Raw genomic sequence first — 16,948 nt, 5'->3', positions numbered from 1 at the left:
AAATATCAAGAGAAGAAAATACACTCTGTACACATATACATATAAGTACACACACACACACACACACACGCTCTCACACTCACATATACACACAATGAGTCCCTTATAAAATAGCTTTCAATCAGCAAATATTTATACTGGATGCAGAATATTGTCCTAGGACTTCTAGAAATGGAGAGGGTAGAAATGGAAGTCTGAGATCCAGATATAAGAGGAGCGTAGACACTGGACTGCTATGAGCAGACAGGGCTGGCCAGGGGACACAGCCAAGACTCTCTACAGCCTCTGCACCCTCTCCTTGGCTCTCAGGGAGGCTGATGGATCCTAAACTTCCTGGAAGCAGAGGAAAGGTCTCCCCTCACTGAATATTATTCCAAATACCTGTCTGCCAGAGCTAGCTGTACACTGCGTGGGAACTGGAGTGTTGGAAAGTTGTTGCGATGGAGTAAAACCAAACAGAACACTTACTGGTTCTCCCACAGGTCTGGCAGATTTCGCGAACCATTCTCTTCTTCACATCCATGTTCTTTAACCTATTAAAGTCTTGGAAAGTGATTATTTTTTCAGAATTGCCTGTTATTGGCAGAAGGTATTCTTTGTGAACATCTCCTATGCCCAAAGCCAGAATACATATTCCAAGGTCTTTCAAGATTTTCACTGCCTCTGCCACGTTATAACGGGGATCCCCAGATGTGATGACAACCAGAATTTGAGGGACACCAGCGTTTCTTCTCCCACCAGCATATGGATAAAACATATACTTCACATGGTTAAGGGCCAAATCAATTTGCGGAAGCCCTCTGCTCTTGTTGACAGACCGAATTTGTGACTTCCACTGGCTTTGAGTCAGAGAGCTGTCCAGCTCAATAATTTCCTGATAGCGACTCCCATATTGAGCCATCCCAATCTTCATTCTTTGAGACTGAATGTCAAAATTATCAATTAAGTCTGACAAGAATGTCATCATGGTAACAAACTCTGAATCAGACACCAAGTCAGAGCCATCACAAAGGAAAATCACATCAGCTTCCTGAAGGTTACAGACTGCAAGAGGAAGAAAGAATAAATTATTTTCCTAGCACATTGTTCTAAATTATTACTTTACTCAAATATTTACATCACTTTATATTAGTAGCAGATGGAGATAAGATAACAGGAGAGACCCTCAAAGGAAGGAAAAATGTCAAGAAGGGGAGTGACAATGGAGGTGTGTCAAATTCTAATTATTTGCATGAGTCACTGGAAAAGACATTGCAAGCTACATTCTCAGAAAGTAAGTAGGAAGTTTGAATCAATTTAATCTATTCAAGAAGAGGTAATTATAAAAGTAGAGTCTCTTCAACATACTCAGATTGGAGCACTCACCCAGGTCAGGGTGAGTCATCAGGCTGATGACAGAGTCATCAGGCTTTTATTAATGCTCCTATTACTATGAATGCTACCACTTGACGTGCACACCGAGAGGTGGCACCAATGAAATACTCTTGGTACCCAATGGTGTAGTAAATATTCACCTCACCTTGAGAGGAGTTATTCTAATTTTAGAGATATAGAAACAGAATTCAGAAGTTCGATGTCTGTCAAGGAAATTAGTAAAATAAACTGAAGCTCAACAAACCAACTAAACGTAGGCAAGAGAAGTGGTACAATGGGGGCATTCATGGTGGGTAGAATGATGTCCCAAAGATGTGGAGGAATATCAGAATGACAAGGTAGACTGTGAAGAGGGGAGCGGCAACAGATGAGGATGGAGAGGTGGGCAGGGTGAGATGGAGTTCAGGAATTTGGAAATCGCCTCCTGTAGCAGAGGGAACCCTCCAAAAACCTATAGGCAGTGGAGTGGCACAGTCCGGAGTGGGTGAGAAAGATCACGCAGTATCAAGATTGAACTGTGTGGCAGGGGGAAGGGTGGGGAGAGATGGAGGGAAATGAGGCTTCCAGATGGGTCCGAGGACCAGGGAGTACAGGCAGAAGAATGAGAGAGCCTTGTTCCTTGGGAAAAATCTTAAATTTTTTCCTTGGATAAAGATGATACCCTCATTCAATATATGAAACCAAGAAGATGATGGACTTACTTCTTATTTAAGTACAGTGACACTATAGTGGCTGGGTGTAGTTTATTCAGCAGAGAAAATGCTAACTGGATGTAAATACAGGGTAGGTTTCTATGTGGGGTGCACTGCTTACAGAGAAGCAAGCGAGTCAATATCAGTCTCAGAAACATGATTCGTGTTGACCATAAAAGTAGATTTCAGATTGGGAGAAGAGAAAGGGGAAAGGAAGGAGGAAAGGAGGAAGTTAGTTAAATGATTCATTTGCCCCAATTTGGAGGACACGTGGCAAGGACTCAAAGAGCCACAGCAGCTCTCCAGGTGACTTGTCTGCCCCTCTCTGCTGCCCTCGAGACTAGCTAGCAAATCTCACCATTTCCCACAGCCTACGTAGCCCAGTGGTGGCACTGGCACTTGGAATCAGCTTAGTCCCCTTCCAGCCCTGATCCTAGCACCCAGACTCCGTTACCCCCACTCCGCTCTGCTCTGGTGGTCCTTATCCAGAAAAACACGGAACTTCTCACCACCTGTAGGAGGTAGCCTGTAGGACCCAGAGCGTTGGATCTTTGAAGACAAAGTCTACCTGGCCTCAAACTGCCACGTGGCCTCACTGCAGCCCTTAAGCAAATGCAGCTGTGCAAGTAGCTGCTGATGGGGTGAGGTGACTGTGGCCCTAGCAAGAGTTTCCTTTTGTCAAAAAAAAAAAAAAAAAAAGAAACAGGACGGCAAGACAGCAAGAAGCACCTCGGAAGCTCTCTTGCACCACCTCAGCATCTTTGGAAGCTTGGTCAGGCAGCCTGTTTCTTTCAGAGTTTTGCAGAGTTTTTTGGCCCATAACACTCAGGTATCAGGAAGTCAAAGTTCTTATTTTGTTGACCGTACTGGGATTTGGACTTGAGGCTTTGTGCTTAGTAGGCAGGCACCCTAGCCCTTTTGCCTTAGGTCATTTTTTTCAAATAGGGTCTCACATTTTTGCCCAGGCCAGATTCAAACTATAATCTTCCTACCTACTCCTTCCTCCCTCATAACTGAGATTATAAGCACACTGATTTTTTTTGTTGTGGTTGAGATGAGGTCTCATTAACTTTGTTTTTGCCTGGGTTGAGCTGGAATAAGGATTTTCTCAATCCCCACCTCCCAGGTATCTGGGATTACAGAAATGAGCCACCACTCCTTGCTATAAATTCTATTTTTGTTTAAACTTTTACTACTTCCTCCATAGAAGTGCTAAGAGTAACATACCCTCTTGTGCATGGGTGCACATGCTTTCCTGCAGAAGCGGATAAACATCTTTCAGTTTGTCAAAATTATCAACATGGACAGTGTTTTCTTTATTCCCTGCCATAACCTCGAGTTCGTCCTGGTTGGCCTCTCCCACACCCACTGCAAAGATAGTGATGCCTTTAGCTCTTAACTGCAGTGCTGTGTCATGGAGCAGATTTCGGTCATGGGACTCCCCGTCTGTGATGATGACCACCATCTGCCTCACGTTTTGCTTTATACGGCTGCCATGCTCTTCTTTGAACAGGTGGTTGGCATGCTGGAGAGCCCTGGCAGTGTATGTGTTCCCTCCGGTGTCCCTGCGTCTCCTCAGGTGTTCAGTGATGGCTGATCTGCTTGAATATGTGTTCAGGTAGAAAAGAATCTCAGGCTGGTCGGAGTATATGAGAGCTCCAAACTGCACCCGGTCCCTGCCAACGTCGGCTTTCTTCACCAAGTGGACAGTAAGGTTCATCATGCTCTCTTGCTGTCCTGAACTTATGCTCCCAGAGTGGTCCAGCACAAACACAATGTCTAACACCTTAATCCTTTTGCAATCTGAAAAAAAAAAAAAAAGGGAAAGATCACAAACTTTCTGCACGGCTACACAGCGTATCTCTAAAAAGAAAGCGATCCAACCTGTGCTGTGAGCAGACTGTGTGCCCAACCCTCCCTCCACCTCCCTTCTTTCTTAGTGGTGGCATTTGTCATTTTACAGAGAAAGAAGCTGAGGCTCGGGGAAGGGCAACTTGCCCCGATCATGATTCCCTCACCCGTGTGACTTATGTCACTCTGTTCTGCTGTGCCCCATTAGGACAGGTAGTGTCTTTTGCTAAGCAGGCTTGCAACAGAAAGGCAATGTCAGAAACTAGTTCAATGCCATTATAATGGGGAGACATGATGTCGATGGTTGCCAAACTGGCCAGCTGTTTTAAACAGTGCAGGAGTAGGCCAGGCACAGCGGCTCACACCTGTAATTCCAACTACTCGGGAGGCAAAGATTGGGAGGATCAATGTTAAGGCCACATAGGGGGCAGGCAGGAGGAAGAATCAGCAAGACTCCATCTCAAAAAAAGAAAAAATAGCTGGGAATGGTGATGCCCACCTGTAATTCAAGCCAGGAAGCAAAGTAGAAGGATCACAGTCCAGGCCTGCCCCAGGCAAAAACAAGAGACCCTATCTCAAAAATAACTAAGGCAAAAAAGGACTGGGAGCGTGGCATCTGCCTAGCAAGTCAAGTCCCTGAGTTCAAACCACAATACTGCCAAAAAAAAAAAAAAGAGAAAAAGAGATCCTGGGGCAATTGGCTTACTGCTTACTGAGATTTGATTAATGCTTGTGACTTAATACATATGCACGAGTCGATCTAATGCATGAGTTACCAGAAACTTTGTGATGCCACAGACAGGACCATCACAAACATGACATGCATCAAAAGCAAAAGGAAGAAATGCCCAGAAGAGCCCTGTACATTTCAAAGTCAAAGCCATGGCATATGTGTACCCTCCTAACATTATCAAGAGATTTGAAATCACTAGTATTCTTGGAGGGAGAAAAATTCCGATTCAGATGTTACCAAGGGAGCTGATGTCACTGACTGTCTAAAATACAGCGCTCCAATGACACCTGCGCTGATTAACTTCCCGAAAACTTCACACACACAATTTTGAAAATGATATTCAACAAATGTCTTTTTGTTGCCAGGGGAACAAAATACAACAAACTTACTAAGGCTGTGGTTTGCTCTCTCAGTCACATCCAAAACAGATAATAGCAGATGAAAGATTGCAAAGCATAGACGTTTGGGCTACGTGTGACTTCATGGCAAGTTCTCATTCAAGTAATGTTAATTAAAATTGACAGACTCCAAATGCACATGACTCAATACAATTTGAGAAGCACTATGATTTGTGAGATAAAAAATTATGACCCCAAGCAAGCATACAAAAAGTCACAAATTACAGTTTTCATGTGGATAGTACATGACCGAAGAATGTAAAATAACTAGTTGATAGAAGTTAGGAATAATAAAGAGGGAACAGGCGTGATGGTGCATGCCTATAACCTCAGCTACTTGGGAAGTGCTGAAAGGAGGATTGCAGTTCAAGCCTGGCATAGGTAAAAGTGCGAGACTCTATCTGAAAAACTGAAGCAGAAAGGACTGAGGATGTGATTCAAGTGGTAGAACACTCATCTAACAAATGTGCTGAGTTTAATAGCCATATCACAAAAAAAATTAAAAGGAGGAAGAAGAGAAAGTGGAGCAATGAAAACACACATTGTTATCTTTAAAATATAAAAGAGTTTTTGGTAAAGTATGGCTGCAAGGATACTGGACTTAATTTAACCAAAAGGAAGATGAATTTGTGTCTCTGTTTACTGCTTACCAGTGGTTATGGGTAGCTGAGAAAGAATCCCAAGAAATCAATTTGTATTAAAAATTATTCTGGAAAATCCAAAGCCAATGCGTATCAAGGAATTTGAAGTTTAGTGTTGAATTCTGAGACATTCGTAGAACATATTTAAAGTCACTAAAAGCAAGAATATTTTGTGCCAAGCTAGCTATCAAATTATTGATCTGGACTATCCCTGGAGGTCATGGGTGTTTTAACACGACATAGATCAGACCAAAACTCAACACCCATGTGCAGGTAGAGGCCAAGGTCAGAGAGTAACACTCTTGGTCCACTACAAAGTCAACTGAGTCCTCAGGATAAAGGGGCACTTACCGTGCAGAGCACACACTCGGAAGATGAGTTTACTTTCTATCTCCTTCAGATCCTCAAAGTTCTCCACATGGAAAACCAGGCTGCCATCTCCACTGATCTCCTCCAGCTCAGCCCTGTTGGCACCGAACACCCCCACAGAGAAGATGGTCACCCCTGAGCCCCGAAGAGCAGCAGCAGGGTCTTTCACCTCATCCTGTGCTTCTCCATCCGTAAGGAGGATGAGGAACTTTCGGGCTGTGGGGCGCCCCCCCTTGGCAGGAGTGAAGTACTGACTTACAAATGTCAGCGCACTTCCGGTCAAAGTATTTCTGTCAATGAGAGGCATTCTGTCTATGGCATCATAGATTTCTTTTTGAGTAAAATAGTTATTAAGCTGGAACTCTTCCTTGTTATAATCACTGAACTGCACCACACCAATATGAGTTTTATCTGCACCAATCTGAATCTTAGCCAACAGGTTTTTCATGAAGGTTTTCATTTGCTCAAAATTTGTGGGTCCTATACTTCCAGAACTGTCCACCAGAAACATGATGTCAGCCTTCATGTCCTCACATCCTGTATGTTATAATAAAAACAAAAAAAAAAAAAGACCAGAAATTGGAGGGGTTCTCAAAACATGAAGAAATAGTAAATCAGTAATTAATGCATTAATAAGAACACATTCAAGAATGAACTCAAGGAACTGTCAGGTTGGAAGTTTTTATTTGTATTTTTACTAAAAACCTACTGGTTAAAACCATGAATCAGAAATTCACTGAAGATCATCCAAGAAGTCTTAAAAAGAAAGTGCAGCTTGCAAGATGTGTATCATTCATTCATGCCTATATCATTCATATACCATAATTCATTCATTCATCATTCATGGTATAAAATATCCAGCCTCAGGCTATGTGTTATGGATGCAATGGTGATCAAAAGGAAAAAAAGGGAGGATCAAAGTTAAAGTACTCAATTCCCAGCATTCACAGGACTGAGGAATATGCCAGAATTTTATGCCTATTCTTGAAAAATAAAGTTCCATGTAATCTTTATATAGCATTATTTTCTGGGATCCTTTAAGTGATTTGCTAAATACCATGAGTCAACATTAAAAATTAGAGTGAAAAGCTTTTTTTAAGGGCATTAAATGATTTAGTGAGCACCTATATGCATTTTCCATGGAATAGTCCTTTATTTATACATAAGATTCATAGACTACTTACTAACTGGCAATTAATATATATATAGTCATATATATAGCCATATATATATATGTGCACACATATAAGATCAATTTCTGTAAACTATTTAAAAAGTGTTATTAATCCATGACTCACAGTTTTGTAGATAAGTGTACATTATTAAAAGCAAATGTAGCCTTCAGTATGTATCTCTACCTTCTTAGCCTTTTGCCTGTGCATCCATCCACCTGTAAAATCTCTTCCATTCTCTTACCTGTCTCTCTCAGCACACATGGAGTCTATCCCATAATACTTGGAAATAAACACTTAGCATCAGCCATATATGGAAAAACAAAAAGATGCTAGCTTTTTTGGGTAGTAGTAGGGTTTGAACTCAGGGCTTTGTGCTTGCTAGGCCACACCCCCAGCCCTAATGTTAATTATTTTAATAACTTGTGTATGGCCACCCTCTGATTCACCATAGTGACTGACACTTAAGACCCAAGCTACCCTGAAGCCATGTTGACAGTCCAAAGTAGGGAGATCACTGATAATGTTCATGGCCTTGGCAAAGCCCCATGGTGGTGAGGTATGGAACACACGTCTGTGTGACTTTTACATATGGTGCAGTTTTCACAGAGTCTGCCCATTATTTCTGTTGCTGCGGCAATAGAGCCTGCCCCTTGTCACCTAACATGTGTCTCCATTCTTCTATTTAATCAAATTTCAGCCAGGCAGATGGCTGCCCAACTAACGACTACCCTTCCCAGCCTTCCTTGAAACTAGTAACAACCCTGTGCCTAAGCTTGGGCCCACAGATGAGCAACAGCAATCGGACCACTTCTGACTCTTACCATGAACAACTAAGCATGGTGAGCTCCTTCGTCCCTTCTCCCCTCCCATGAATGGAGGGGAGATGAGAACCAAAACTCCAGTTCTGACCTAAAGATGGGAGCTAAGCCACATGTGGAGGATGGACCCGCCTCTCTGCTAGATCTGAACTACTCACCCTAGACTAGAATGTTCTGCAGTATACAGTTTGGAGTCTTTTTGGTAGAGCACTTCAATCTGCCCCATTCTGATACACTGTGCCTCACTCTGCCTGCGCCTGCTCTGAGATGCATTAGTACCTTCTCAGCCCTCAGGCTCAGGCTCCTAAGGATGCCTCCTCTCCAGTAGCCATCTTAAGATTCATTTTCTTGTCCACAGCTTGTCTCCTTCTCCACATGGCTACCTGACCTGCAACAGAGGCGCTGTACTCCTCGGATCAGCACAGAACCTTCTTTGAAAGGATCTGAGTTATAATCTCCTTTATGCCTCCTGACATCCTTTTCCTGGCATCAACTTCAGGAAACAATGGAAAACTTTTACTCTTGTACTCTTTCTTAGACATCCTGAAGGTCCAACTCTATTATTGCCGGTAACAGGGAGAAAAGTGGACCATACTGTGACCTAAGGATTCTGTTGTTAATACTACTTGTTTGGGTTTTTTTGTTTTTTTAGTGACCCACAGAAAATTCAAACACATTTCACATTCGCTTCCTTTCCTCATCTGTGAACACTTGAACTACCTTCTGTGACAACTAGCTTTTGCATGCAGTGCTGGGGATCAAACCCAGGGCCCTGTACATGTGAGGCAAGCACTCACCACTGAGCTACATTCATCTCCAGCATCAGCTGACTTTTATGCGGCACTTACTGTGTGCCAGGTCCTTCTCTAAGTACCCCACCGCGCGCGCGCACACACACACACACACACACCCCTCGCAGGTAGCATAAGAACCTCGCTCCACAAAGAGTTGTTAGGTACACAACTTCCTCAGCAGTCTTCCTACTCAGAGCCTCCAAGCAGCCTCAGGGCAGCTCCCCATGCAGGCTCTCCAGTCTTGGCATTCCGTTTAGGGTGGTGATAAAAAGAAATCGACAAACTTAGCCAGATGGTTGGGCATGTCACTTTGTCCCGGCTCTGCCACTCACCAACCCGAAACCATCAGTGAAATATGGAGAATTTTATTTTGTTTTGCTTACCTTTTTCAGTGCAAATACTGTGCAAGACTTCATCTTTTATGCTTTTTAGGGAATCAAAATTCTGCCCGAAGCTAACCCTTTCTTCTTTGCCGGCAATTTGCTCCAACTCTGCTCTATTGGCCTCTCCTATGCCAACAGCATGAATGGTGACTTGTTGGGCCCTGAGCCTCTCTGCTGGCTCCAGAACCCTGTCCTGGGACTGTCCGTCGGTCAGTACAATGAGGTAACAGGGGACCTCACTGCCCCTGTCCTTCTTCCCCTCCTTGATAATTGGCAGTATGAAATCCAGGGCTTCCCCAGTACGAGTGCCACCATATATTTGTCTGATGTTAAAAACAGCCTTTTTCAAGTCGATACCATTTTGGTAGAGAGAGATGGGAAATTCCACCCTGTTCGTATCTGAGTACTGCACCACTCCAACTCGGACTTTGTTGGGACCGATACTAAACATGTCTACTGTTGATGACATAAATAGCTTGATTTGCTCAAATTGATTTATCTGGATGCTGGAGGAACCATCAATGAGGAAATAGATATCGGCCTCCTTTGTGTCCACGCAGCCTGCAAAGACACGGAAGGTAGATAGCACATTCTCTGTTAATTATAGGAACTCTCAAGAGGTCTTGCAAGAGGGCCTTGGGAGAACACAAGGTGTGCAAGTCTAAAGCATGAGACCTCCCTGGGTGTGCAGAGCTTGTACACGTCACCAGGAGCACACGTGACCATTTTCTCCTTTGAAATCTACAACCATCTTGGGAGGAAATTGAAACACAGCAAGGCATAGTGGTTTATCTAAGGTCACACAGCCAGTCAATTAAAGAGTAAGGGCAGGCTCTAAGTCAAGTTGCTTTTGTTTTGGTTTGGTTTTTTGGCAGTTCTGGGGTTTGAACTCTGGTCCTCACACTTGTTAAACAAGTGCTGTATCACTTGAGCCATAACCCTTTTTGTTTTAGGTATTTTCATTCATGTAGGTCTTTTTTTAGATAGGGTCTCATGCTTTTGCCCAAAGCCTGCCTCAAACCGCCATCCTCTTTTTTTTTTTTTTTTTTCATTTTTCTTTTATTATTCATATGTGCATACAAGGCTTGGTTCATTTCTCCCCCCTGCCCCCACCCCCTCCCTTACCACCCACTCCACCCCCTCCCGCTCCCCCCCTCAATACCCAGCAGAAACTATTTTGTCCTTATCTCTAATTTTGTTGTAGAGAGAGTATAAGCAATAATAGGAAGGAACAAGGGGTTTTGCTGGTTGAGATAAGGATAGCTATACAGGGCATTGACTCACATTGATTTCCTGTGCGTGGGTGTTACCTTCTAGGTTAATTCTTTTTGATCTAACCTTTTCTCTAGTTCCTGGTCCCCTTTTCCTATTGGCCTCAGTTGCTTTAAGGTATCTGCTTTAGTTTCTCTGCATTAAGGGCAACAAATGCTAGCTAGTTTTTTAGGTGTCTTACCTATCCTCACCCCTCCCTTGTGTGCTCTCGCTTTTATCATGTGCTCATAGTCCAATCCAAACCGCCATCCTCTTATCTCTGCTTTCCATGGAGTTGGAATTACAGACATGCCCCACCATGCTATGCTTTTTTGTTGTTGTTGAGATGGAGGTCTCCTAACTTTTTGCCTGGGCTGGCCTCAAACCATGATCCTCCTGGACTCTGCCTCCACATAAACTGAGATTACAGGTATGAGCCACCATGCCCAGATGATAATCTTCTATTCTTACTTCCACAACAACCTCTTCTTCCCAGAGCAACTAGAACAGTATATTGAAAGCCATAAACAGATCCTATGACTCTTCCATTTAAATGGTTTATCGTTGCATTTAGAATTTAAAGATAAAAATTAGCCTTATCTTCACCCTTGCCTTTCTCTCTGACCCTATTCCCAACAGTTCATCTCACTCACTGTGCTTTAACCAGTTTCTGTTCTTTGAATGGATCTACTCACCCAACCTATATCAGGTGCCAACATTTGAGAAAGCAACGGACTTAAGGGGAAGCCACCTAGTGAGGCCTTATGGACGCTATCTCTCCCCCTTGAATGGCCCTTGCCCCAGTCTTGGTCACATATCTTCCCACTTAAATGTTTATAATGACAATAATAGTTTCATCACACCATTGCAGAGTCTCAGAGAGAGAGAGACCACACAGCACATCCATCCCATGCCCTAATAATTGATTTCAGACCAAGATGACAGTCACTCTGACTGTTTCTCCTATCTGTCACTCAGGAAGTGACAAGAGAATTGTAATACACCCATGCCATAGCGCCCAGGGCTGGCCCAGAATGCAACCTGTCTTTAATTGACAGGTCTGAGTTTTAAACTAGCAATTAATGTCATCTGAAGATTATAATTCTCTTCTGTATGAGTGCTGACAAATCCCACTTTCAATGGCTTGAAAGCCTTTTATCTGCAGAGAAAATGTGTGAAGCAGGCGACATCACAGAATTAGATAAGCTCACAGTCACATCAGGAATCTGACAGGTACCTTTGAATAGAGCTCAGTAAACTAGAGCAGATTCACAAACCATCTCAACCAGAATATTCTTCACTCGGGTGATGAAAGAAATAAGCAATAAAAAAGATCAAAATGTAAAGAAATAATCGTGGTTGGGCATAAAGATACAGGTTCAAGATTCTTAAAAAAGCAAAACCTGTGTACTCCACCATTTCCAATGCAGTAAATCTACACAGTGGAAAGTCTTACTGGCAACCTTAAAAGAATATTTAAGGTGATAGACACAAGTTCACGATATAAGGTTGACAGACAAGTAGGTGAGGTAGACAATATTGGTTATCACCAATAGACATTCTCTTCTTCTATGCTAATTAAATCCCCATTTGACCTCAGTATTTAGCTGCCTCCCCCCAAAAAAGACTACAATTCCCAGCAGCCCTATTTACAAGTAGTGTGACACATGACCAAGTTCTGTGCAGAAATGGTGTGTGTCACTTCCAGGAGTGTCCTTAAAGAAAAGGAGATGTGGACCTCCCTTTTCCTTCCCTTCTTGCTTGCTGGATGTGAGTGTGCTAGGAGCAGTCATCTGGAACTACAGTCTTAGGAATAAAGGCCTCAAACAGCAAAAAGCAACAATAAAGAATGGCCCTAGACAGGGCCTCTGACACGGTGGTGTACCACACAGCTCAGTGTGCCCACCTTTGGACTTAATTGTGAAACAGTAAATAATTTTCCCCATTGCAATCACTCTTATTTTGGTTTTCTCCTTAGTTAGACCCATAAGTGACTGCAACGGATACAAGTTATCTTACCATGCTTGCCTGAACCATCCAATTCAACAGTTGCCAGTCACATGTGACTATTAAAATGAACTCAAATTAAATTACATTCAAACTTCAGTTCCTCTGTCATAGTACCCACATTTCAAGTGCTCAATAGCCACGTGTGGCTGGTGGCTGGTGGCTGCCTCTCTGGAAAGTGTAGATGGAGAATACTCCCATCAGCACAGAAAGTTCTGCTGGCCGGCACTGATATACAATGATTTAAGAGGTGTCTGTATGGGTCTATGTGTGCACGAGCAGAATGAGTAAAGAGAGACAGACAGACAAAGAGAGAAAGAACTAAAAGATAGGAGAAATAAATATTAACAGTTTTATCACAATAGGATTACAAGTGATCTTATTTTCTTCTAATGCCTTTTCATGATATCAAAATATTTTGGAGACTAAGCCTGTAATCCTAGCTACTTATAAGGCTGAAATAAGAAGGACCATGGTTTGAGACTGGCTCAGGCAAAAAGTTTGCAAGACTCATCTCAGACAATAGCTGGGCATGGTGGTGTGAGCCTGTCATCCCAGCTACACCGGGGAGGACAAATAGAAGGATCATGGTCCAGACTGGCATGACCAAAAAGCAAGTTCCTATCTCAAAAATAACTGAAGCGAAAAGGGCTGGGTGTGTGGCTCAAGTGGTAGAGTGCCTGCCTAGCAAGTGTGAAACCCTGAGCTCAACCCCTCCAAAAACTTACAATCAACACATATTACTTTTTTACATTTTCTTAAGGCATGACATGCTATGAAATTGACCCACTTTAAGTATTGATCAATGGAATTTAATAAATTTATAAAGTTGGATAGGCATCATGTTTTAGGACATTCCATTAGTCTAAAAATCCCCTTATTCAATGATGTTCAATCCTCACTCCTACCTCAACCCTAGACAGCCAGTCATATTACCTGGGTAATAAGAAAAAGTATTTTTTAAAGCATACCAGTTTTATCTAGCTCCACTTGTTCAGCTTGAGTAGAAATTTGAGTCCATATTTCATTCTCAATCTTTTTCAAGAAGTTCCTGCTGTATGGCTCCAAGTCTACATAGGAGTTGAGTGTGGAGACTTTCTGAACCGTAGGGTATGATGCTATTTCTTCCAGCTGAGTTTGGTTAGCCCCTTGGATGCTCATAGCAAACACAGTTATGCCCTCCAGCCGAAGGTTCAATGCAGCCTCTCGCACATCATCATCTGACGGTCTGTGGGTGACCAGGATGGCAATCTGAGGGACCCCCTGTGTCTTTCTGCTGCCACTGGACTCTGAGAAGGCTACTTTCCTCATCTGTTCAATGGCGACCCCAGCATTGGATTTTCCAGCCTGGAGGGACAGTTTCCTGATTTGCTTCTGAAATTCAGATTGGTTGGTGCTTGATTTCAGAAGAGAAATGGTCTGTGCACTGTCACTGTAACTCATGAGTCCAAGTCGTATACAGCTGTCCTTCACATCTATGGAGTGGGTTATGTTCTTCAGAAACTTCTGCAGGTTCCTTAAATTTTGTGTCGTCCCAAGTGACTCATCCACCAGGAACACAATGTCAGCAAGTGAATCTTTCTGACAGGATACAAGAAAGGGAGCTATGGAGAGAGAAAAGATACAAGGATTAGTAGAAACCACTGGCCCACAGCAAGAAAGGCACTTCCATTGCCCACTGGTGAAAAGAGAGGTAGTCGTGACAGACATAGTGAGCAGCTTTCCTTCAGTGAACAGATCAAAAATCTGAACAAGACTTACAAGGTCATTAACTCCAAAGGCTTTGCATTTATTGCTCCTTTTATGTGAAGAATAATACCAGTTTTTCCACCACACCCCACTACCATCATCATCTACCTCTTCACCATAACTACCATAACTACCTTCATTCCAGCGTATTCATCACCACCAGCACCTCCACCCGCAGCATGACCATCACCACTGCCAGTGCCTCTATACTCGGCTTCATTACCAGTTAGCCCACTACCACTACCATGTTCATTACCGAGAGAACCACCTCCACCATCACCACACACCCACCTTCACTAGGATTGGGACTACCACAATAACCACCATTGACTTTATCACTGCCACTGCCACTCTCACACGCTGGGATACAAGCATGAGTTAGCAGAGATGTCTCTGACCTCTTTTCTGATCTCAGGAAGCTCTCATTGTAAGGGGAGGGCAGAAAACTAGATTATTTCACACAATAATAAGTGCAAAGGAAGGAATAAAACAGATTGCTTGAACTCTGCTGGGGATGTGATGGGGGCTGGGGGGACTCTAACTTACCTAAGACATGAACAAGTCAGGCAAGACATCTCTGACAAGATCACAATTGGGTTGAAATGTGAACTGAAGGATTCAAGCATGTAGAACTGTGAATTCTGCACAGAAACTCACAGAAAGAACACCAAGAGGTAGCTCAAAGGGAAAAAGTGGCACGGGAAGAGATGGGACACAGGTTGAAGACTGCAGCCCAACGCATTGCCAGACTGAACAGCCCTGGGTCTCCCCTTTTCTGCCTGGCTGAACACAAAGCTTAAACTTGTGTTAACAGGCATCTCGTTCTAAGGTTATTCATCCCAATTGGGTATTGCTATATTTTAAACAATGGACGTTTATTGAATACTTATTGTGTACCTCACACTGAACCAGGTCTGTGAGGGCAAGAAAACATGCAAGGGTCTTGTTTCTGTAATGGGAAGACTCTTATTTAGTCATCCATTAGGAAATAGAACACCAATTCATTGTCTAGGCCCAAAGAATACAGAGATAAATACAAATTGTCAATTCTGCCCCCCTGGTATTACCAGTTCATTGCTGGCAGGTATTGGGGGGGGCGAGGTAGGGAGAACAACACAGGAGATAGAAGTAGATAATTATGGGGAAAGCTGCTGTCATAAGGTGTGCACAAGGAACTGTGGGACCCAAAAAGAAATTTGAAAGCATTCCAAGGGCAAGGAGTGTAGGGTTGAGATTTAAATGATGAAGGAGGCCTAGCACAGAGGGTCACATCTGGAATCTTAGCTATTCTGGAGGCGGATATCAAGAGGATCACTGCTCAAGCCCCGCCCAGGCAAAAAAGCTTGCAAGACTGCATCTCGACCAGTGAAAAAGCCAGGCATGGTGGCACACGCCTGTCATCCTAGCCACACAGGAATTGTAAGTAGGAGATGGGAGTCTAGGTTGGCTCAGGCATAGACATAAGACCCGATACTAAAAATAAATCGGCATGGCTCAAGTGGAAGAGGACCTGCCTAACAAGTATGAGGGCTTGAGTTCAAACCTCAATACTGCTCCCCCCAAAAAAATTAAATTTAAATTTAAAAAGTAAATACTGAAGGAATTATTCAGCTGTAAGAAGGCAAAAAAGTATAATAGAATTCTTGTCAGAGAAACAACGTAAGTCCAAGCTAATTATGACAACCAAATAGGAGCTGAGATAGATGAGGCAGAAAGATATGGATCTCATGGAAGTGGAGTGCCTCTTCAACAGAGGGCTGCCGTACCTTTTATGTCACCTTCTACATCAGTGTCAGTGGCTTCCTCCCTGTACTTGGTCACAGCCTTGATGATCTGCGTCATGTTCTGGGAAAACGAGCTGAGGTCTCGGGCTGTCCGAAGGTTGAAGTGAAACTGATCTGTGGCCATGGCCTTCAGGGTCTCCTCGGGGGCCTTCTGCACCCCCACGGAGATGATTCTCACCCCGTCTCTCCGCAGGGCCTCCGAAGCCTCTTCCACCTCATCCTCAGACTCGGCGGAAGCCAGGACCACCAAGATGGGGGGAAACTGTTTCTTGTCCCTTCCATTGGTGGGGACAGAGAAGTGGGTCCTGTGCACCTCCCGCAGGGCACTTCCTATCCGCAGGGAGCCGCCCAGAAAGCTGAAGTTCTTCTTGAGGTGGGTCAGCATGGGGTTCCTGCTCCTGAAGGTGTCCAGCTGGAACTCACTGTGGAGACTGTCACTGTACTGGGCCAGGGCCACCCGGTACTTGCTGGCCTCGATGGGGAGGCTGTTGATCACCTTGCTGATGAATGTTTTCACAAGAGGGAAGGACTTGACTCCCAGGTGATCAGAGCTGTCCACCAGGAACACCACATCTGCATACTCAGGTCCTGGCCCTGTCCAATTAAAAAAAATAAGTTATTGTTCAGCCTTTATATTTTAGACCCCAGTACTCCCTTAGGACCTATATTCTCATCTGCTAGAATTCCAACAAAAGTATCTTCTGAAAGTCCAACAGAAGAAACTGTCAAACAAGAGGACTTCAGTGAAGTTAGCCAACAGATTTTTCTTTCTCAGCTCTATGCCAGAGGCAATTAACTTATGTTTTTCAGTTTGGGAGCCCAAACTCTGACATTGTGCTAAAGAATAAATAACATGATAGCATCCCAGAAAGTCCTAGAAAGGCCTGAGAACTAACAGCAACTTTTGGAACAGCATAGAGTGAGCAGCT

General features: G+C 43.5%; 1 protein-coding gene across 1 annotated transcript in view; it reads right to left on the bottom strand.

Moving 5' to 3' along the window:
- The window catches only part of Col6a5 (collagen type VI alpha 5 chain), a 107,134-nt gene that overhangs the window by 65,585 nt on the left and 24,601 nt on the right, over positions 1-16,948 (bottom strand). The window contains exons 3-8 of the mRNA XM_074059245.1: positions 16,002-16,613; positions 13,458-14,090; positions 9,229-9,789; positions 6,041-6,595; positions 3,294-3,869; positions 469-1,044 (exon numbers count right to left, since the gene is read on the bottom strand). Of these exons, the coding sequence (XP_073915346.1) occupies positions 469-1,044; positions 3,294-3,869; positions 6,041-6,595; positions 9,229-9,789; positions 13,458-14,090; positions 16,002-16,613 (3,513 nt within the window). The remainder of the gene's footprint in view (positions 1-468; positions 1,045-3,293; positions 3,870-6,040; positions 6,596-9,228; positions 9,790-13,457; positions 14,091-16,001; positions 16,614-16,948) is intronic.

Source organism: Castor canadensis, chromosome 17 (genome assembly GCF_047511655.1).
Source record: "Castor canadensis chromosome 17, mCasCan1.hap1v2, whole genome shotgun sequence".
In the NCBI taxonomy this organism is placed as follows: domain Eukaryota; kingdom Metazoa; phylum Chordata; class Mammalia; order Rodentia; family Castoridae; genus Castor; species Castor canadensis.
Note: the sequence above shows the minus strand (reverse complement) of the source record. Positions and strands in the feature narration are given on the sequence as shown.